The sequence below is a fragment of the Manihot esculenta genome, chromosome 4 (assembly GCF_001659605.2).
Source record: "Manihot esculenta cultivar AM560-2 chromosome 4, M.esculenta_v8, whole genome shotgun sequence".
NCBI classification, from domain to species: Eukaryota; Viridiplantae; Streptophyta; class Magnoliopsida; order Malpighiales; family Euphorbiaceae; genus Manihot; species Manihot esculenta.
This window is the reverse complement of record NC_035164.2, coordinates 8957833-8982015: the sequence shown is the minus strand read 5'-3', so window position 1 is coordinate 8982015 and position 24183 is coordinate 8957833. Positions and strand designations below refer to the sequence as shown.

General features: G+C 37.9%; 1 protein-coding gene across 1 annotated transcript; it reads right to left on the bottom strand.

Annotated features, from left to right (window-relative positions):
• Positions 1-7037: 7037 nt before the first annotated feature.
• LOC110614192 (galactolipase DONGLE, chloroplastic) lies at positions 7038-8522 on the bottom strand. Its single transcript, XM_021755693.2, has one exon. It carries the CDS (start codon positions 8520-8522, stop codon positions 7038-7040), a length of 1485 nt encoding a protein of 494 aa, XP_021611385.1.
• Between the last annotated feature and the right edge of the window lie 15661 nt (positions 8523-24183).

Genomic DNA, 24183 nt, shown 5'->3' with positions numbered 1-24183 from the left:
AATATAATAAATTGTATTTTAACTTAGAAGGAGTGTATAAGAAAGCGTACTTTGAACTCTATACACATTTGTTTTTATATTATAAAAAGATAGAGTTGGTTATCGAATCTCTTGAAAATACGACTGGTCCCGACTAGTGGACAGGGGATCTCGCATCTATAGATGTAATGGGGATTTACTAGATTATATTCGCTAACGGTAACTTTCCATGAACACTTGACAAAGGGCGAGTCTTGGTAAAACATCGAGTGTTATGAGTCATGGTCTTCCTTTCTATAGGTGAGACTTCTGTTGTCAGCTTATTAAACTCTTACCATGTGGTCCTGTCCTATAACGACAACTTATGGTTTACTTTGGGCAATTATTATGTCCCATCAAATGTCCCCACTGGTCTTCGATTCTTCAAATTCAAAAATTACAGTTGCCTTCACGATCTTGGACATGCAGCATGCACGAGTTGATTTTCCATCTTGTGTTTATTTTTACTAAGTATTGTAGGATTGATACTCGATCAAAAATATATCCAAAACTTTCAATTGTTAAATAGAACTTAAATAACTTTGAAAAAAATTATTTAAATGGGGCTAACAACCGATCAAATACCATGTAATACTCACCTTTTGACATAAAATGACTTAAACAAAATTGTTAATGAGACTTAACACCAAGTTATTGGCCTAACGGATATCCGCCATATGGCCTTGGCATAAAAATGGCTTAGAAATTTTTTAGTAGCGGGATTGACATCCGGTCAAGTGCCTGGCGGATACCCGCCTTGTGGCTCACTTGCAGTTACCCACCTCTTGGCGTCAGCATAAAATGCATTAGAAATTTGATTTGTCAGGACAATTGCTCGGTCATAAGCATGGCATATACCCGCCTTGTGGCTTTGACCTAAAAATACATTAGAAATTTTTCATTAGCAGGACTAACACCCAATCAAGTGCGTAGATACCCGCTTTGTGGTCGGTTTGGCAAATACCTGCCTTGTGGCGTTGGCATAAAATGCCTTGAATAATTTTATTAGCAGGGCTAACATCCGGTCAAGTGTCTAGCGGATACCCCCCTTGTGGTTCGCCTAATGGTTATCTGTCTCGTGACGTTGGCATAAAATGTCTTAAATAATTTCATTTAGCGGGACTAACACTCGGTCAAGTGTTTGGCGGATATCCACCTTGTGGCTCGCTTGGTGGTTACCTACCGCGTGGCATCGACATACAATGCCTTAAATAATTTCATTTAGCGGGACAACACTCGATTAAGTACCTGGCAGATACATGCCTTGTGGCTCGTCTGGCGGTTACCCGCCTCATTGCATCAGCATAAAATGTCTTGAATAATTTTATTTAGCGGGACTAATACTCGTTAAGTATCTGAAGGATACCTGCCTCGTGACTCGCCTAGCGGTTGCCCGCCTTATGGTGTCAGCATAAAAAGCCTTGAGAATTTAATTAGCGGGGCTAACACTAGGACGCTTTCCTGACAATTACCCACCTCATGGCGCTGGCATAAAATACCTTACAAGAATTGTTAATGGAACTAACACCCGATCATCGATCTGGCAAATACCCGCCTCGTGACCTTAGCATAAAAATACCTTAGAAAATTTTCATTAGCAGGACTAACACTCGGTCAAGTGCCTGATAGATACCCGCCTTGTGACTCGCCTAAAAGTTACCCACCTTGTGGTGTTAGCATAAAATGCCCTGGAAATTTGATTAGTGAGACTAACAGCCGGACGCTCGCCTGACGGTTACCCGCCTTGTGGCATTGGTATAAAATACCTCAGAAGAATTGTTAACGGGATTAACACCCAGTCATCGGCCTGATGGATATCCACCTCGTGACTTTGGCATAAAATATCTTAGTTAACAGGACTAATACCTGATAATTAGCCTAGTGGTTACCGCCTTGTAGCTCGCCTAGCTGTTACCCGCCTTGTGGCATTTTTCTTGTCTCCACGCTTTCATCCATCCATCATTTCTGATTTAAATACCAAAAAAGATTGAAAAATACATTATAGTTTTATTGATAATATTTTTTTCATAAATTACAAACATTCTTTCAAGAATAATTAAAAGACTCGATCATCTAACTTGACCAACTTATAAGCACCAGAGTGGATAACATCGAGAACCTTAGGGTCCCTTTCAGTTTTTATCAAACTCACCAGTCTCAACATCCCCATTTTTACTATATTCTACATTTAAAGACTGAGTGTTTGACTCAGGAGATGATGCTCTGTGGCATTCTATTTCCCTTGTTGCCACTTGGTCCTCCTACAATTACATGAATAACCCCTACGGGTTCATTTTCATCAGGATTGACCAGTGCTCTTACCTTATGTTCTAACCTCTTTTATTCTCTATCTTTTATAGCAAATCTTCTCAGAATTTCCTCTCTAATGAGACTTTTAATCTCATCCTTTAGTTGCATGCATTCTTTTATAATATGCCCATGATCCTCATGAAATAGCAATATTTTGTTCTGTCTCACATGCTTGATTTGTCGAGGTTAAGCTTGGTGAGCCATTTGACCGCTTTGCCATTTTTCTTAATCCACATAAATATGTGTGTTCGTGAATCATTTAGTGGAGTATAGTTTATAAACTTACCTCGGTCATTCCTACTCCGTGATACTAAATAACTTCTTTCACTTTCATAGCATTGCTTATTTAACTTCTGAGTCTTCCTCTGGCCCAACTTTTTATCCTCTCTCAACGCTTGAACTTCATCATCCAGCCATATGTATTTTTGAGCCTTATCCATAAGCTGTTGATAGGTGACGGCTGGATTCTTAATCAAACTATCCATAAACTTGATGTTGCAAGTTTCCTTTTTCAGCACCTCGCTATTTCATGATTTAGTTCTTCCACTAATATCGCTTCAGTGTTGAAACATGAAATGAAACTTCTTAAAGACTCTCCTCTTCTTAGCGGATCTTTCGCAAGTTAGAGAAGAGTTTTTTAGGAGGTATGCAGGTGATAAATCTGTATTTAAACATCATAGCAAATTAGATAAAGTTTAGAATGGAACCTGACCTCAGATGTTGGTACTATTTCTAAGCTAAACTTGTGAATGTGGATGAAAACACTCGGCACAATACAAAATCATTAATGTCTTAAAGCTGCATCATTGTTCTAAAGATTGTTAGGTGGCTTTTGGGGTCTACTGTTTTATCATATTTATCCAAACTTGGCAGCTTGAATTTGGCAGGGAAGGTTTCTGCAAGGATTTTTTTGATAGGAGTAAGGCATCGTTCAGACCATAGTCCTCCTCTTACTCCTTTTGGTACATTTGCACAGCTCAAACCAGCTTCTAATCGACGCCTTTTGGAGCGTCATCCAATAATTCCTAATCCTCTAGCTTAGCCTTCCCTTTGGACTGCATTTGGATTGCTTCCATCCAAGTCCTTGGGATCTCAATGGAAGCCTTCTTCCTTATTCTAGGAGCTATGAATGAGGCATTCTCTCAAGTCTTATACTGCTCGACAGTTACTTGTAGCTTTTTAATATATTGGACCATTTTCTCTGAATTATTCAGATTGTTGATGTCTGTTTCATTGACCGTAGAAGGTGTGTTTTGTCCATTCTCAGGGGTGCAGGAAATGATGGCCCTTTTGTTGGCTGCAGATTTAACAGCAGCTCATGACTTGTCAGCCATTTGAGAGAAAAGAAAGAAAGAAAAAAAAATATCTTTTAAGAGAAATTGAATAAGAATCCATATTTAATCTAAATGAACAAGAGAAATTCAAGGGATATCTGGAAAATAGAATCAAATGATGTGTCTGTGGACAGAGCTGAACTGCGATTAGTCAATCTGCAAAAGAGAATATATGAGGTGACATGGGACTATGCGCAGCCACTCTAATGCTCAAGTTAGTAAACTGATTGGATGGACAAACGGTAATTTTCTATAAACACTCGACCTATTCAGGAGATGACAAATTTTAGTAAAGTACTGAGTGTTATGGTGTCCTAATCTTCCTTTTTATGGGTTAGACTTCTATACGTGTCAACTCATTAGACTATAAGGTTGTTGTATGGCAATAGTTTTGGGTCATTATTATGATCCCATCACATATTTATTATAATAAAATTAAAACAACGATTTATTAATTATTATTAAATGAACACAAAAATTTAATTAAAAATTATTTTTAAACTTGTTTATTTACTACTTAAAATTCTTTTAGAAGTTATTTTTAAAATTAAATGGAACTCAAGCTAATAATTATTTGTTATATAATCTCAAATTAATTTTCTTCTTGTACAAATTTAAAACTGTATATATACAAAATTAGTAATCTCATTTCCAAGAATTTTAGTTTGGTTAATTTAGATGTATATTTATTTTTATATGATATGTATACTCTATAGTTTATAATTTTTAGTTTTCATGTCTTTTTAATTTTAACTATTATTAATTTTTTCGAAGCTTATGTTATATTCCATATATTTAGGATTTATATTATCTTTTTTAGCTCTATGAATGCCATGCAATAATTTAATATAATACTTTAGTTTTATTTTTTAAAATGATAAATTTATATTATAAAATTATGATAAACAAAATTACAATTATGTGATACTTATTATATTTTATACTTTTTACAATTTTAATCGATAACAAATCCTATAATTTAATTTTTTGGGTTATTATACAAATATAATTATCAAACTAACGAAATTTGGTTATTTTGATAATTTACTTCTGATTTTATTGCATTTTTTCAGTAATTTTAAAATTTTTCCTTTTAATTTTCTATTATCAATTCGATTAATTTTGATTTAATTAATTATAATTTTATTGATAATATATTATTTATTATTATACATTAAAGATGAAAGAAGAATAATCAAGCTAAAAAAGAGGAGTTTACGGTATTAAACAGATTATAATATGCTCTAAAGCAATAAGCATTGAGTGAGTGAACATTTTATTATTACTCACAAAAAAGAGAATTGATTTTCTTTTTTGTAAAGAAGAAATGTTATACCCAAATTTAATTTATTAACTTTTAAAAATTTATTTTGCATTAATTTAACTAAAACTCATAAATATAGAAAATGATCATGAACTTCTCTATCAGTTCTTAATCGCTTTATGGGTTAGGGTATGTTTTATGTGTGGACAACCATTTTATTCGATTTGATTTTTTTTTTCTGTTTAATCAATTTCATTATTAGAAAATAAATTATTTCACAAAATATAACGTCTGTCTTATATAAAATCGAAAATACTGATAAAAAAATTTTAAAGGTCATTTTGAGGCTCTAAACAATGTTTTTAGATCGTGTGATGAGCTATTACATAGCCAAAAGCATATATCAAACGTAAATATCTGTATGAATTTTTCGAATTAAAATTTTAATAGCGATTCTGACACTTATAGTAAAATTATAACTAAAACACTTTTTGTGTGATAGCGTTTGAACAGTCTATTTGTTTTAAATATCGAAACTAATTTTGTCGCATCATTATACAAATTAAATATCAATCACTTTTATTTTTTAATTCTCATGTTTGAATGAAAAAAAAATCATTTTTTCTTTTTTTAAATCATTCAAAAGAAATAAAAATTACTTAAAACGTGCGAGAATTTAATTAAATTATTTTTTAATAATTTATTTCAAATAGAGTGTTAAAAGATTTATAATGGGAGAGGATTTCTTCTTTTATCTTTAAAAAGGTTATTAGTAAAAATAGTTGAGCCTTTATTTTATTAGTATATTTCTGTATATATTAAATTTTAAAATAAAAGGTTAATCCACTCAACTGTTATTTTATATTTTAATTTAAAAATTTAAATTTGAGATAAATTAATCTTATATTTACATTTAAGTATAATTTTAATTAATTTTAAAAAATTAAGATGTTAAACTTCAGATCACATACTAAATATAATATTTATTATTTTTAAAAATAAAATAATTTCACTTTTATACATCATATTAATTTATATTTAATTATATTTAACGAATATATTTAATTTTAATAATAATAATAATTTAACTGTTAAATAGATAATTTATAATTTCAGTACTAGATGGATTTTATTTTACAATAATAATTATAAAAGTTTTATAATAAATATATTATTCTTAATTATCTTTTATATGTGTTATTTTAAATTAAATAATATATCTACTATAAAATATTTATAATTATTATTATAAAAAAATCTATCAAGAATATATTTAATAATTAAATTATTTATTTTAAATTTTGATTTTAAAAATTAATCAATTATATCCAAATATAAATATTAAGTCAATTTATCTAAAATTTAAATATTTTAATTAAAATATAAAATGATGTGAATATTATATTTATTTTTATCATTTGTCAAAATAAAATAATTATATTAGACATCAATGAATTTTAATTCAATGATATTGAATTTATCTTTAGAATTGGTAGATTTGGAGTTTAAAATCTAACCAAAGTTAGATAAGTTAAAATAAAATTACATTGATCTTTTAGATCAAAACAATATTATAAGATATAAACATGCATTAATTAAGCCACCTAATACCTAATAAATTTATCATCAATTTCTTCCTATCAAAGGAAAAATGTTAACGATCTTCTCCGACTTCGGAAAATATGGAGTGCTTAATTTCTTGCAAAGTCAAGGTCTTCTCTCATAAATGAAATTCTTTTTATTTAATTTTAGAAGGAATGAAATCATCCATAATTTTTATATGAAAATGAATCTTTCCAAATAAAAAGATACATAGTTATGAACATTACGCACTCACAGGTTTAATTTGATAGTAAGTGCATTTGAGTAAATTTAAGAGGTTTCAAGTTTTTACTCCCCAAATTTTCAGTTAAAAAAAAAAAAAGTTATGAACATTACAAACTACTAGATTTCATGCTAATTAATAATATAAGTTGCATATTAATTAATTTTCTCCGATAATTGTTGCATGAAAACAATTGCTTGATCCACAAACACATGTATATATGTTTATAGTCTTGGTAAAAATCGTCTATAATGTACAGTAATTCTAGTAGTCTTCTTCTATAAACCTAGAATAGAATATACAAGGCCAAGGAATTCATCCATCCTAAGATTTGTTCGTTTATAAAGAACTCAGCACTTTGAGTTTCAACCAAGTTTATGATATAGCTTAAAGCAATAGTCAGAGGCAACATGTTAAAACTTTGAGCATCCAATAGCAGCTCCTTGGCTCTATTCAGAAAATCTACCCAATGTTCATGTCCATGATCATGATGGTGATGATGATGATCTTCTTCTGATGAAAATCTCTTGGGACATTTTGTCAATAAGCTGCTGATATAGGCTTCCAAGTCATGAACACATGAAGGATTTTGCATGTTGAAGAAATCTAGGAGGATTTCAACACCCACATGAGCATAACATGAGCAACTCCATGGGAATTCATATCTTCCTCCTAAAACCCTAAAATTTTCATTTAGAAAAACCCCAGGTAGCTTTGTTATTGGATCATTAACATTCACAATTCTCAACACTTTAACTCCCAATTCCTCACATCTCTCTTTGAAGCCTGCGTTCCCAACTCTTGGTCCTCCAAATGAGAACACTGTTACTGGAATATCATCCTTGCTTGGATTATTGAGTTTATTCAATCCAAGCTCGGAAATATCATATGCAAGAAGAAGAGCAATTGAACTTCCCATGCTATGGCCTGCCAATGATATGCTGATTTCTTCTCCTTTGTATTTGTTTAACAATCTTGACACTTCAGACAGAAGCTGTTCCCGACAACTTTCGAGTCCAAACTTGTTGTCACTTTCATCTGAAGTGTACAAGCTCAAAAACCCAGATTCCACCTTCACTTCTGGGCGTGGATTATGAGGGTCTAGCCGTGCAGGAGTTAGAGAGCTCATGAAGTTGGCAACCCACTCATTGTTGGTTACTGTTCCTCGAAATGTAATGACTATATCTCTCCGGCCGAGTCTCTTAACTGCATCATCTGACGATACAGCCACATAGCCAATCCAGCGGCCACAAGCAGCACCATTTTGAATGGGAATACTGACGTCCGGAGTTGCATAGATATACTTAGTGATTTGATAGCCGGAATCACACATTCCAACTTTGTTGAACATGTTCTTCTTGCCATATTTGCAAGACAAGTAACGTTTTGAATTGGGATCAAGATCAAAAGCCTTATAACAAGCGGTGACAAACTCACCGTATCGAATGATCTCTTGCTGGAGAAGAGGATGAAGGGGTTGAACAAGGTTTTCCCAGTTGTTACAACCCTGAATCTCTCTCCAGAGTTGAGCCAAAGTATGAGTGCTAACACTTGTAGCAAATTTGGCTGCGGAAGAAGCTGCAGGTACAGTAGCATTAAAAGAAGCAACAAGCTTTGATGATTGTGTAAAGGAAGCAAATGAAGAAGAGGTTAGTTTAATACTTTTCTTAGGCAAACCAACTTTCCCAAAAGAATGGGAACTGAGTGTCTTGTCCCCTGAAAGTGAAACGTGATTCATACTATATTTTGGCATGAAGACATTGGAAGCCATTACAGTAAGAGAAGAAGGAAACAGGAGAGAGCGAGAGAGAGAGAGAGAGAGAGAGAGACAAGTATGGAGGAGAGAAAAGTGATTGGTTTATATATAGAGAGGATTGAGTTGGGGATGGACGGAAACGAAAAGGACAGAAAGAGTAGAAGGGAAAGAAAAGATGGAAAAAGTTTGTGAAATGGCATGTTTGGCGAGTATTTGACCAAGGGTTGTGTTTTCAAAAAATCTTGTTTTTTTGTTTCGTAATTTTATTTATTTTTTAATTATTATTATTTTGTGTAAAGAGTAATGGTCGGTTGGAGATTTAAGCTTGAGTTTCACACAGTGAGTCACATCTTCTGCTGCGACTGAGAGGAAAATCAAATACAGGAGTCAAACCCTTATTGTTGTTGACCCTAAGGTCGAGGTTGAATTCTTAGCCTCCAACTATTCAGTTTTGGGTTTTTCTGTACGGACAAACCAATTAAATAAGCATTTTACATTTGGACTCCCTTCATCTCCACATGAAAAATATTTGACTCCATCAATTTGTCTTAATTACGCTATACGCATCCATAATATTTGTCATTTAAAATTTATATATTTAAATAATAATTTTAAAAAATTATAATAATTTATTTAAAATACCCATTAAATAATTATATTTATTTTTTATATATTAATAATAAATAATTTAAAAAATTAATAAAAATATATAAAAAATAAAAATTAATTTTACCTTAAAATTATCAAAATAACATATAATTTGTAATAAAAAGTTTTAAAACAACTTTTTTTGTGTAAGGGAGGTAGTATAATATAATTTACCTCAGTTTGTTTAAATTTAATGACCACTTTTCTTTAATTTTTCATTAAAATATTATAATTAAATTTATATAAAAATAAATCAAATTTACATATTTTTATCAAAAATATATCCTGAATCAAATTTAGATAAATATTGTTTTCTTTCTTTATAGTTTCCATGGCATTTGATGGACTTTATTAATTTAGATCAAAATTTCATTTAAGTTTCTATAAATGCAATTTGTACTTTATTTTTGAAATTTAACAAAACTCACGATTTAATTTTTATTATTTTAATAATAAATAATTTAATTTTTAAAATTTTATTCTATTAATAAAATAATTATTTTATTAAAATATATCATTTCTATTAATAAAATTTATATATTTTTATTTTTATAACAGTTTATCAGTCATTTTAATTTTAATAATTTATAATAATTTAAACTATGAGTATCTCTACTCACTAGATCATGAACAAGTTTAGCGGGTGGCTCTTCTAAGACTTAAAAATCTCCTCCGTATCGGGTCGCGCAAAGTGGTCAGCACACGAATAGCTTGTATCATGCTGCTACAGTATGCACCAAAGGAGAGCCATTTAGCACGTTAACAACTTCTAAATTATTGCTCTCCACAATCAGTCTCCTAAAGCCACGTTGTTTCACAAGCCTGACTCCATGAAGAATAGATTTCAGTTCTGCTATAAGGACTGTTGACTTCCTAAGCGCCGAGGTAAAAGCCTAGCAACCAACTACCATTTGAATCTCGAATAATACCTCCACCAAATGCTAAGTGATTATTTGGAGAGATGGAAGCATCAGTGTTGAGTTTAACCACACCAACTGGTGGGTTGGTCCATTTGGAGTTGCACTGGATTTTAGGTAAGTTAGCTTCCGACATTAGAGTCCTGCCAAACAACTGATGCAACGATCATGCTTCTTCCATCAATAAAAAAACAAACGTCTCTAGGCTAGAAACTCTATGATTAAAGATAAACGAGTCCCTGCACATCCATAATCTCCAGCAACCCAGGCCTAAAATGAGAGACCAGGGAAGTTCCTGAATTTGATTGACACCGTCTTGTACATTATGTCGCAGCCATTCCTGAAGAGGCACATTGGTATCAAAAAACTCGTTTCTCATAGCATTCCGGACCAGCTTGCTCCAAATTTACATAGCTCTCGGACACTTTCTCAACATATGAAAAATTGTCTTGGCATCACTCTTACAGATTTCACAAATCATGCTTGCACAAAGATGATGTTGGGCTCGCTCCACATTGGTTAAAACCCTGTCATGGAAAGCTCACTAGAGGAAGGTTCGTACTCTTTGTGGTCCTTGCCAGTGCCAAATCATCTACCAAGCATTGCTTCTACTCCGGGACGGACCATCCGGAGTTAGGTGATAAGCTGATTTAACTGTAAATTGTCCTGAACTTGTGCATTTCAAGATGAGGTTGTCTTGTTCGGAGGCGGCAATAGGAAGAGGAAAGTTAGCTACCGACATAAGCACAGTGGCAAGCAACAAAGCTTCCATACGAGCCCATTTCCAGTGACCAGCGGAGTCCACATATTCTAAAACAGAGTCCTTCATCCAACTTTCAGGAGATTTTAATTATTTAATTTCTCTAATGTGTGTTTCGATGATGTTTCGTCTCCTTCTTAAAGAGGTGTCTATCGTTATCTCAAAAATTCTTTCATTAGATTTTTTTTTTTTGAAAAAATAAATTTAACGAAAATCAAATGAACAATATATGGAGGGGGATCATACATCTATATAACCTTAGCTTCACCATTAAAAGATTGCTTTGCAATGCAGTGGGCTGTCATATCAAAAACTCACGCAACAAAAATAATTTTAAAAAACTTTGAAACAATAATTAAACACAATAAATCGGGTAAAGAAGATGATGAACATGACACTTTGATTAAATTTTTTGATGCTATAACAGCAACACCGTTTTCCTCTTAACTCAATTTTTATTCAATGAAAATAGAAAATAAATATAGAATAAATTGCCATATAATACTCTACGTTTCTAAAGATTTATTCGAGCAAATCCATAACTAACCAACAACTAACAATACACTAAACAATAAATTATACAAAAAAAAAAACAACTTATGCAATTAAAAAGAACAAAATAACAGTAAGCAACCCCAATTAAAAAGAACAAAAATAACAGTAAGCAACCCCACGACAATAGTAAGCAACCCCACGACAATAAGATTAAAAACACCACATTCACCCTTCTAATCTTATTGCAGTTACTTGATGTTATTGATTCCAATCTTGAGCCGCAGTTTCAGGCGACCAAGAGGCTTCGTTAGGATATCAGCCATCTGTTCCTGTGTCTATACATACTCCACCTCTATGTCTCCATGTTGCACACAGTCAGATATAAAATGAAATTTTATGTCAGTGTGCTTACTTCTCTCATGATGAATTGGATTCTTAGTAAGTGCAATGGCAGACTTGTTGTCAATTTTTAACACCACACTGTCCTGTTTCTCCCCTTGCATTTCACTCAATAGTCTTGCTAGCCATACTCCTTGACATGCACCAACAGTCCTAGCCATATACTCAGCTTTGCAAGACGATGAAACAACCACTTTTTATTTTTGCGATACCCATGTAATATCTCCAATAAAATAAATTACACCCGAGGTGCTCTTCCTAGCATCAACATCACCTGCAATATCACTATCACTGTATCCTATCAGTTTCAAATCTGAATCCTTCCTAGGCATATAGTGGCATCCATGATTGATTGTGCCTTTTGCATATCTTAGAATTTGTTTAACTGCAGCTATGTGAGTTGAAGTTGGTGTTAGTGTATTTGCCTTAAACCATTATCTTGAACATTTCTGTATGTCATTTTGTTTATTAATAAAAGAGATTTTATTATCATTATTATTTTTTACATGTTACATAATAATAATTAATATCCCTGATTACTTATTATTATGGTAATAAAATAAAATATGACTAGTATGATTATTGATTGATAATCATGAGATGATTATGTATATTGTTGATATAAATCAATAATCATAGATACTTGTTAGAGAACAAAGTGTTGGATGGACCCGCGTTGAGATCACTACATGGGTTATTATCATAATTGAATCTCAAAGTAGTTATGTCTTAATCCTTTGACTTGAGATTGTCATAGTTTCCAATATAAGGACTATTATGTTTTGACATAACCAAACATTGTCTTTAATAGGACAATCATAAAGGTTATGATTGAGCATAATAGAAATTATGTAGAGGATAATGAACAATCAAGATAGGATTTATCCCTCTCTCTGAGAGAGATATCTTCTGGGCCCCTCGATAAGTGAGACTGAGAAATGCATGGCCGTGCTTAAATGAATTGATAGTGTGATCAATATCATTTGAATTTATCAGTCTACTTAGAGATCGAGAAATCATAAGTTTGAACATTATAAGTTTGACATTGACCATAACTTATGTTCAAACTAGATATCGTGTGACAAATGTATTAATACATATTCTATTTATTAGGTTTTATCGAACTATTGATCCTCATATTAGTTGGGTAGTCATAATGTCTTGCTAGAGGCCACTTATGACTTATGGGCCTTGTGGGAGTGGGTCTATTGCCAATTAATTTGAGCCTATTGGGTCACACACAAAAGAACGTTGTTGATGTGCTATGACATATTAATGGGCTAAAAGCCCATTAATATAATTAATAATAATAAAGTGTTATTATTATTAATCATTAATATAATTAATAATAATAAAGTGTTATTATTATTAATAATATTAATTCTTAATTATTTATTATTATGAGATAATAATATTTAAAAGATCTGCAAATCTATCTGTAACTGTTACAGATAAATGACTCTATCACATAAGATATTTGAGTATCTGTGAGATTGTAATAGTAGGTTCTGAACACAACTCTTTTGGGAAAAGAGTTGTGGGAAAACAAAAGACTGAAATATATAAATACTCCTTCTACGAATTGTGGAGGTGATGTTAATTTTTGAAAAAAATTTAGTCTAACAGTTGCAGATTGTGGATCACATAATTTATCCATTTTTGAGAGAGCTAGCACTCTAGAAGGATAGAAGACGTTCGTGTGGATACCATAGAGGGTGTTTGTTTGAAAAAGCGGCATCATCAGTCCGCCATTGTATCTTTTAGACGAGATTAACAAGTTAGTCTCATATCCTTCTTATGAAATAAACGAAGCACTCGGATTTTGGGAAAGGAAATCAGAGATTTTTATTTTTCCGTTGCGCAATTTGGGTTGCAATAATCTCTGGATTTTCTAGCAGTGGTATCAGAGCCAATCTGTGCTTTTCGTTTATGTTAATTATGCCATGATTGATATTATATATGCGATATATGTTTATTAGAATGACATGATAATTATGGATGAATGATGGGATCATTTAGATAATTTTTGTTAGAAAAATTAAATTAATAAAAAAAATAATAAAAATCGGATTCACGATGAATAGTCATCGTGAACCCAGAAAACGCTGATGACCAGACCATCACACATGAAGGCCACAAGCGAGAACGCGGTGGGTCCCGCCGCTGATGCATGCCCGAAGCAATGATGGGAGGTGGTCATGTGTGTTGGCATGCAGATTGGGAAGAGCAGAGAACCTTCTCCTCAGTTTCATTCTCAATTCTCGTTGACAAAGTAGACGAAGCAGCTTGTCAGTGCTGCTACAATCTGCCATGGATGTGCAACTGTTGCTCGATCTGCGAATTGACGAGCAGCAACGAGAGCTGCGGATTGACGAGCGACATTGAGAGCTGAAGTACTGTGGCTGTCACAAGTTCGCAGGATGAAGCTGGTGTACATTACGAGAGATCGTGGCCTCCTTTGCGATGTCGTCGATCTCGCGCACAATTAGAGGCAGACGGGACATTGGCGAGGGCACAAAGGTTGTATGTCCCTCCGATGGCTGGACTGGTTGGCCGGCTGCTGTGATGACGGCGGCGGCGGCTAGGGTTTCTTCCTAAGGAAGAAGATAATGCCCTAAATTACGATTCTGCCCCTGAAAAAAAATTTTAATAAGAAAATAAATTCTAAATTATTATTTTCTTTTAGTCTTTAAATAAGATTTAAATGACTATATTTTATTATTTTGTCATATATTAGTATAAGATACTATGCATGATAGTCCATATATATGCAAGACAAAATAATTAAAACTGAAAGTTGAACCCTCATTCTAAATTTTAAGTTTTAATGCCACCCATATATTAAATACCTATCAAGACTAAGATCACTAAAATGCAGGTTTTGCCAAAGCAAAGTGCTTAGGTTATCCTAATAAGATAGGATGAGTAATAGTTACTCATTTATTTAATTTTGGTTGGGCTTAATTACGCTATCAAAACGGTTTTGGGCCTAAAGCATTAGATGGGGTATAACATGCATTTGACATATGATGTCAACACCTCATAATCTAAGAGTTACATTAGATATAATTGGTAAGGAGTTACCTACCTGAATAACTTAATTCTAAGCGTCATGTCAAAGCTGACTTAGAATTAGGTGAAATATGGATCTTAGCCCACTAAAATATTATTATTTTTGAGGGTTATATTTTAGTGGGAGATTATTATCACTTTAATATTAATTTACTAAATTAATTATATTTGCATATTTTGTAGCTCCTAATAACAATTCCACTTTATCACTGCGATCCATCCTTGAGAAGGATAAACTGAAAGAAAATGGGACTAATTTTGTTGACTAGTTTAGAAACTTGAGAATTGTTCTCAAGCAAGAGAAAAAGTCCTACGTGCTTGATGAAGTTGTCCCTGAACCACCTCCTGCTGATGCTACTAATGCTGTTAAGAACAAGCATAAGAAGCATATGGATGATTCTAATGACATTGAATGTCTTATGTTGGCAACTATGTGCCCAGAACTTCAGAAGGATTTGGAGCACCTTGAGGCTTATGAGATGAGTGTCCATCTCAAATAGGCTTTCCAACAGCAAGCTAGGCAGGATAGGTATGAAACCACCATTGCATTGCATGATTGCAAAATGGCTAAAGGTGAATCAGTTAGTGCTCATATTTTGAAGATGAAAGGCTACATTGATCACCTTGCTAGGCTTGGCTATCCTCTGAGTTTAGAACTCTCTACGGATCTGATCCTACATTCTTTACTTGGCAGTTTTTCTCAGTTTGTCATGAACTATAACATGAACAATATGGAGAAATCCATTCCTGAGCTGCATGGGATGCTAAAGACAGCTGAGGTAAATATCAAGAAAAGGCCTACCCAAATTTTAAATGTCAATAAGGGTAAGTCCATGAAAAATAAGGGGAAGCCCAAGTCTAAAGGTGGTAATGGGCCTAAGGGACGAGGCAAGCCTAAATGGCAATCCAAGGCAAAATTTCCTAAGGAAATAGTTCCTAAGGAAGGAATCTGCTTCCATTGCAAGGAACCAGGGCATTGAAAGAGAAATTGCAAACTCTATTTGGATGAGTGTAAGAAGAAGAAGAGTAGTGAGACTACGACTTCGGGTATTTATGTTATAGATATTAATTTATCTATTTCTACTTTATGGGTATTGGATACGGGATGTGGTTCTCACATTTGTACAAATGTGCAGGGTTTCGAAAGGAGTAAAAAACTGAAAAAGAGTGTAATACCCGGCTAGACTCCGGTATCGGAATTCCTACCATCCGGTGGAATCTCGGATGTCGGAAGCCTCTAGTAGGGTAGAATCATGTTTTCATAAAATGTTTTAAGGTATTTAATGGTTTTAAGTATAATGGAAATGAGTTTTTGCATGAAAACAACCTTGAAGGAAAACTCAGGTTCGGCCGCCGAATCTCAAGTTCGGCCGCCGAACATGCATGCCTTCGGGAGCGCCTTTAGGCCCCCGAAAGCATAAGTGAGGAAAGTCCAGGTTCGGCCGCCGAACATGGCATGCATGCGGAGGCACGTTCGGCCCCCGAACTTGGCCTGGCCAGCCACTATAAAAGGGTCCCTTAGCCGAAAACGGGCGAGCTTTTTCCCCATTTCCGGCCAAGGTGAGTTCTCCGCCACCCCTCACCGATCTTGAGTCTTTTCCTTTAGATCTTTCGAGTTTTTCACTAGTTTTCATCTTGTTTTAAAGATTTCTGAGTTTTGAGCAAGTTTTGGAGCTTTGAGGTTCAAGAACTCAAATCTCTTCCAACTCCAAGTTAGATCGCCTCCACCCTCGATCTTCAAGAGGTAAGAGTCGATCTCTAGCTTACATTATGTTTTAAGGAAGTTTTATGCAAGTTCATGGGGTAGAAAATGCATGTGTAGCTTATGTTGAGCTTATGGGTTTTTGATGTGATTTTGAACAATGTGAGTTGCTTGTGTGTTGTAGTTGGGGTTTTGATGGTTTGATGCCCCTAGGAACTTGTATGCTTGTGTATGAGTGTTGTAGAATAGGTTTATGCATGTTTGGATGAGAGTGGAGGCATAAATGCATAGGGGAGCTGAGTTTCTGCCATTATGGGAGAAACCAGGTTCGGCAGCCGAAGGAACTTTCGACCGCCGGACATGCTTGTGGAGGCAGCCTTCGGCTGCCGAAGCTTGCCCCCGAAAGGAGACTTTCGTCTCTGTCTGGGACTTTCAGCCGCCGAAGGTGCCGCCGAACATGCATGAGTTTCGCCTCTGTCTGGGAGTTTCGACCGCCGAAGGTGCCGCCGAACCTGCCTGACTTTCGGCTCTGGAGGGACTTTCGGCCGCCGAACCTGCCGCCGAAAGTGCCCTGTCCCGCCCTTTCTTGCATGTTTTTCTATGATTTTTCCATGATGTTTTAGGGGGTTTTTGGGGAATAGTTTAGAGTTATGTTCAGGTATGTTTGGTCCCTCATTTGAGTCCACCTGTGTAGGTTCGGACCCGAGGAATCGAGGACCCCCGCAGTGAGTCTGTTGCCCCAGTGTCTGGTCAGAGCTATCCAGAGGTGAGTGGAATAAACCTTATGCTTTTAAATAAATAAATCAGTTTTAGCATGATTCATGCATCATGATTGCCATGAGACATAATAGGGTGTTTGCATTAGACTCACGAATATGTTGCATTGCATATTTTAAATGTTGATGCGGATGAATGTTGGATGATCCATAGCCCTCGATCTATGATATGACGATGTGATATGTACGGTACGGAATGTAAGACCAGTGGGACCCATTCTACGTTCGCTGGCACTATGTAAGGGAAAGACCAGGACCCATTCTACGTTCTGGCACAGTTGGACACTGTTATGTTATGATATGTAAGGGAAAGACCAAGACCCATTCTACGTTCTGGCATAGTTGGACCATGTAGAGGGCTATTGGTGACAAGTTCATCCTTGATGTGATTAGCTGTGATGTGATGCATTTCATGTTATCATATGTTTTGAGTATTTTATTATTCTGCTCACTGGGCTCTAGTAGCTCACCCCTCTCCCAATTTCCCCAGGATTGCAGGTACAGGGTAGACCAGGAGGTTTACAAGAGTAATGAAGTCACGTGTATGTAATAGTTAGTGTGGACATGATAGATGTATTAATGTTATGTAAAAGTACAGTTTCAATCATGTAATGATATTGAGGATTAGATATTGTGCTTGACATTGTGTATGAGGTATCCCTTTTATTACATGATAAAAAATGTTTTATTATGTTCATGAAAGCCAACTCATCTTATGATGTATCGCCCATTGGGGCATTGATGAGATCCCACAGAGGGATCATGATTATGATTATGGCTATGTGCAGTGCATGTTCAGGTTGAGTTGGATGTATGAAAGAAAAGTTTTAAATTTTTTTTATGTATGTTGTGATCATGTATGGGATTAAACAGGTTTTCAGGTTGCAAGTCAAGATTGCTACGGGTCTTGGCGGCCTTAAGCCAACTCGGATCCTAGCGCTGGTAGCGGTCCGATTTTCGGGTCGTTACAGAAATGGTATCAGAGCCCTAGGTTCATAGGATCGGACCTAGAGTGTCGGGCTCATAGATGTTCTAAAAGGTCAAGCACAATAAGAAGATCATGTCCACTAGGATAGGATGTTGAGTCCTGTCTTGTATGATGATGTGAAATGCCATGATTGTGTACATGTGCATTGATGCTATGATATGAATGATATGCTATGATGTATATGTGATGAGGGTTCATGTGTGCCCACATGAACCATATGATGCTGATGTTTGTGTGATGTGTACTGTTTTTTCAGAAAACAGGATGAGAGGAACCCGTCGATCGGCAAGATTGACTGGAGTACCACCTGAGGATGAGGGCATGAGCGCCCGTCCTCCTACATTGCCTAGGGCAATGTCATGTAGAGTAAACAGAGAAAGAGTGTCAAGGGACCCTAGAAGGTCTTTTGATGCTAGCAGAAGGGGGATAGATAGAGGAGGAAGTTCTTCAGATGTGAGGGAGGTTACGAAAGAGGATCAGAGGAGGGATGGGAATCTGGATGTTAGCATGGAGGAAGAGGGGACAGGGGAGTCTCAAGGAGGCGTTCAGGCCTCGGGGTATGGTTTTCCACCCCACTATCCACCCTTTCCACAGGGTTCAGGGTATCCGATGGGAGGCACATCGGATTATTCCAGCTTTAACCCCTACCCTACCTACATGCCTTATCCACCTTTCTATCCACCTTATACACAGTACCCAGCTTATCCACCCTCACCCTTCTATCCAAACCAGGCAAACCCCACCTCGGGGAATGCTGCACCCCCACCTCCTCCACCTACAGAACCAGCAGCCCCAGTTACTCAACCTCCTAGACCTAGCTCAGCCGATGGGAGCAAAGTAAAGATGACAGATTACCTTAAGCTGGATGCTCCCAAATACAAGTCAGGGGATGACCCCTTTGAGTATCTGAGAGTAGTAAAGACAATAACTGATGAGCTAGGGGCGAATGATAGCAGGGCCATTCAGATGGCAGGGTTCACTTTAAAGTGCAAGAAGGCACGGGAATGGTTCAAGTGTTATGTGGACCCGAGACTAGACGGTATGACATAGGAGGAATTTGCGAATGAGTTCGTTGGATGGGCTTTTCTAGACAGTTCCAGAGAACTGAAGATGATTGAGTTTGAGCAACTGAGGCAGACAGAGCACATGAGCGTGGAGGAGTTCACAGATAAATTCTTGGAGCTATTGCCTTTTTCAGGGCAAGCTCTAGATACAGATACGAAGAAAGCCAAGAGATATGTTATGAAGCTGCATTCCAGGTACTCCTCGTTGATTCAGTCAGTTGAGAGGGAAAGTTTCCACACTGTAGTGGATATGGCTCGAAGGATGGAGGCGAGTGCTATAGTTGAGGGGTCAGTGAAACAGTCAGTGACCCAGTCTTCAGGGGTTAAGACCCCAGGCAGAGGAGGGCCAGGTCTCTCTTCTCAGAGCTCAAGTAAGAAGAGGTGGGATAACACCACCAAGAAGCCGAAAAAGAATAAGTTTTGGAATAAGTTGAAATCCGGTCTGGGTTTTGGCGGTGGCTCGAGTTCAGGCTCAGATGGTACAGAATGCCAGAGGTATGGAAGGCCGCACAAGGTAGTGTGTCGAGCTGGGACTAATACATGTTTCAGATGCGGACAGGAGGGACACATAGCTCGGGAGTGTCCTAGAGCACCTTTTATGGGCCAGCCCCAGCAGACAGCTTCTGGTAGTGTGGCACAGCCAGCAGCTCCAGCCACAACTCAGGGCAGTGGCAGAGGTAGAGGGAGAGGGGCAGCCTCTTCTTCTGGTTCCCGAGGTGAAGGTCCATCAGCTCCAGCCAGGATCTTCACCATGACTCAGCAGGAGGCTAACACATCCAACACCGTGGTGTCAGGTAATCTCGTCATTGGGTGTTCTGATGTGTATGCATTAATGGACCCGGGTGCATCTCATTCTTTTATTACTCCGAGAGCCGTCGAGAGGTTGGGTCTGATAGTCTCTGGGTTAGAGTGTCCCCTATGGGTCAGTGGACCCAAGTGTGACCCGTCAGTGGCAGTGTCAGTCTGCCAGTATAGTCCAGTTTTTGTTGAGGGAAGATGCCTCTCCACCGACCTTGTGGTTCTAGATTTGACAGACTTTGACGTCATTCTAGGGATGGATTGGCTATCTACCCATGGTGCTACCTTGGACTGCAGGGACAAGGTAGTCAGGTTCAGAGATCAGAACGGGTCAGAGGTCGTCTTCAGAGGAGACAAGAGGGGCACACCTAGAGGTCTGATATTAGCTCTTCAGGCTCGTAGGTTGCTTAGGAAGGGATGTCAGGGGTATTTGGCTCATGTGAGAGAGCTAGACAGTCAGGTCAGGGAGCCAGCTCGGTGCCAGTTGTCAGAGAGTTTCAGGATGTTTTTCCAGACGAGTTTCCAGGTTTACCACCTGCTAGGGAGATAGAGTTCGAGATAGAGTTGGTGCATGGAGCTAGACCGATCTCTATCCCTCCCTACAGGATGGCCCCAGCCGAGTTGAAGGAATTGAAGGAGCAGTTGCAAGAGCTGGTAGAAAAGGGCTTCATCCGACAGAGTACCTCACCTTGGGGTGCACCGGTCTTATTCGTGAGAAAGAAGGATGGATCCCTCAGACTTTGTATCGACTACAGGCAGTTGAACAAAGTCACTACCAAGAATAGGTACCCTCTGCCAAGGATCGATGATCTATTCGACCAGCTAGCAGGAGCGGGTTGTTTCTCCAAAATAGATCTAAGATTGGGGTACCATCAGCTAAGGATAAGGGATGAAGATGTGCCAAAGACAGCTTTCAGGACTAGATATGGGCATTTTGAGTTCCTTGTGATGCCGTTCGGGTTAACCAATGCCCCTGCAGCATTCATGGATCTCATGAACAGAGTATTTAGTCAATACATGGATCACTTCGTTATTGTCTTCATAGATGATATCTTAGTGTATTCCAGGAACGCAGAGGAGCATGCCCATCATCTGAGGTTGGTTCTGTAGACTTTAAGGGAACATGGCTTGTATGCCAAGTTCTCTAAGTGTGAGTTCTGGCTGAGGAGCATTTCGTTCTTGGGGCATGTGGTGTCGGAAAATGGTATAGAGGTAGACCCCAAGAAGACAGAAACTGTGGCTAACTGGCCTAGACCCACTTCAGTGACAGAGATTAGTAGTTTCTTGGGTTTGGCAGGTTACTACAGGAGGTTCGCTCAGGACTTCTCAAAGATTGCAGCTCCTCTGACCAGACTAACCAGGAAAAATCAGAAGTTTGTGTGGACCGACCAGTGCGAAGAGAGTTTTGAAGAGCTTAAGAAGAGGTTGACTTCAGCACCAGTTTTAGCTCTGCCATCTAGTGATGAGGACTTTACAGTCTTTTGTGATGCGTCCCGTGTGGGACTGGGTTGTGTACTGATGCAGAACGAGAGAGTGATCGCTTATGCTTCTAGACAGCTGAAGAAGCATGAGTTGAATTACCCCACACATGACCTGGAGATGGCAGCAGTAATCTTTGCACTCAAGATGTGGAGGCACTACCTCTATGGGGTTAAATGTGAGATCTTCACGGATCATAAAAGCCTGCAGTACATCCTGAGTCAAAGAGATTTGAATTTGAGACAGAGGAGATGGGTAGAGCTGCTGAGTGACTATGATTGCAAGATTCAGTACCATCCGGGTAAGGCGAACGTTGTGGCAGACGCCTTAAGCCGGAAATCACTCGGCAGTTTATCCCACATATCGGCAGAAAGGAGGCCAGTGGTGAAGGAGTTTTACAAGCTCATTGAGGAAGGTCTACAGATGGAGTTGTCTGGTACAGGTGCCTTGGTGGCCCAGATGAGAGTGGCACCCGTGTTTCTGGAGCAGGTAGCTCAGAAGCAGCATGAGGACCCAAAGTTAGTGAAGATTGCCAGGACTGTTCAGTCAGGCAATGATAGTGAGTTCAGATTCGACAGCAAGGGGATCCTCCGCTATGGGAGCAGACTATGTGTACCAGATGACATAAGGCTAAAAGGAGACATTATGAGAGAAGCTCATAATGCAAGATACAGCGTTCACCCCGTGACCACCAAGATGTATCAAGATCTAAAGAAGGTTTATTGGTGGCCAGCTATGAAGAAGGAAGTGGCACAGTTTGTGTCAGCCTGCGAAGTGTGTCAGAGGGTGAAGCTGGAACATCAGAAGCCGGCTGGAATGCTTAACCCGCTACCTATTCCAGAATGGAAATGGGAAAATATAGCTATGGACTTCGTAGTGGGGTTACCGGCAGCGTCCAACAGAGTGGACTCCATATGGGTGATTGTGGACAGACTCACTAAATCCGCTCACTTCATCCCTGTCAGGAGTGGCTATTCTGTGGACAAGTTGGCGCAGGTGTATGTCGATGAGATCGTCAGACTGCATGGGGTTCCTGTTTCGATAGTGTCAGATAGAGGGCCCCAGTTCACCTCCAGATTTTGGCGGAGTCTGCAGAACGCCATGGGTACTAGGTTGAATTTCAGTACTGCTTTCCATCCACAGACGGACGGACAGTCAGAAAGGACCATCCAGACCATAGAGGATATGCTCAGGATGTGTGTGCTGGACTTTGGCGGTTCTTGGAGGCAGCATCTACCCTTGGTGGAGTTTGCCTACAATAACAGCCATCATGCTAGCATAGGGATGGCTCCATATGAAGCTTTGTATGGGAGGAAGTGCAGATCACCTGTTTGCTGGGAAGAAGTGGGAGAAAAGGCCTTGGCAGGGCCTGAGCTAGTCGAGATTACCAGCAGAGTAGTACCCATAATCAGAGAAAGAATCAAGACTGCTACAAGCAGACAGAAGAGTTATGCAGACATCCGCAGAAGGGAGGTCGAGTTTCAGGAGGGGGATCTGGTATTGCTCAAGGTGTCTCCGATGAAGGGAGTGGTTCGCTTCGGGAAGAAAGGTAAACTAGCCCCACGATACATCGGACCCTTTGAAATCTTGCAAAAGATTGGGAATGTGTCGTACAAGCTGGATTTACCTGCTTCAATGGAAAGGATCCATCCGGTTTTCCATGTTTCAATGTTGAGGAAGTTTATGTCAGATCCGAGCAAGGTTCTTAGTGAGCCTGATGTGGAGGTCCAAGAGGATCTCACCTATGTTGAACAGCCAGTACGGATCATAGACACCCAGATCAGAAAGCTAAGGAATAAGGAAATTCCGATGGTGAAAGTCCTATGGAACCACCACAATTTGGAGGAATGCACTTGGGAGACACGTGAGTCTATGCTCCAGCAGTACCCTCATCTCTTTTGAGGTTAGATCTCTATGTGTTTATGTGCTATGTATGTATGTTATGTTTTATGCCATGTTATGTGCTAGTTGAGAAACATTCGGAGACGAATATTCTTAAGGGGGGGAAAATGTAATACCCGGCTAGACTCCGGTATCGGAATTCCTACCGTCCGGTGAAATCTCGGATGTCGAAAGCCTCTAGTAGGGTAGAATCATGTTTTCATAAAATGTTTTAAGGTATTTCATGGTTTTAAGTATAATGGAAATGAGTTTTTGCATGAAAACAACCTTGAAGGAAAACTCAGGTTCGGCCGCCGAATCTCAAGTTCGGCCGCCGAACATGCATGCCTTCGGGAGCGCCTTTAGGCCCCCGAAAGCATAAGTGAGGAAAGTCCAGGTTCGGCCGCTGAACCTCAAGTTCGGCCGCCGAACATGGCATGCATGCGGAGGCACGTTCGACCCCCGAACGTGGCCTGGCCAGCCACTATAAAAGGGTCCCTTAGCCGAAAACGGGCGAGCTTTTTCCCCATTTCCGGCCAAGGTGAGTTCTCCGCCACCCCTCACCGATCTTGAGTCTTTTCCTTCAGATCTTTCGAGTTTTTCACTAGTTTTCATCTTGTTTTAAAGATTTCTGAGTTTTGAGCAAGTTTTGGAGCTTTGAGGTTCAAGAACTTAAATCTCTTCCAACTCCAAGTTA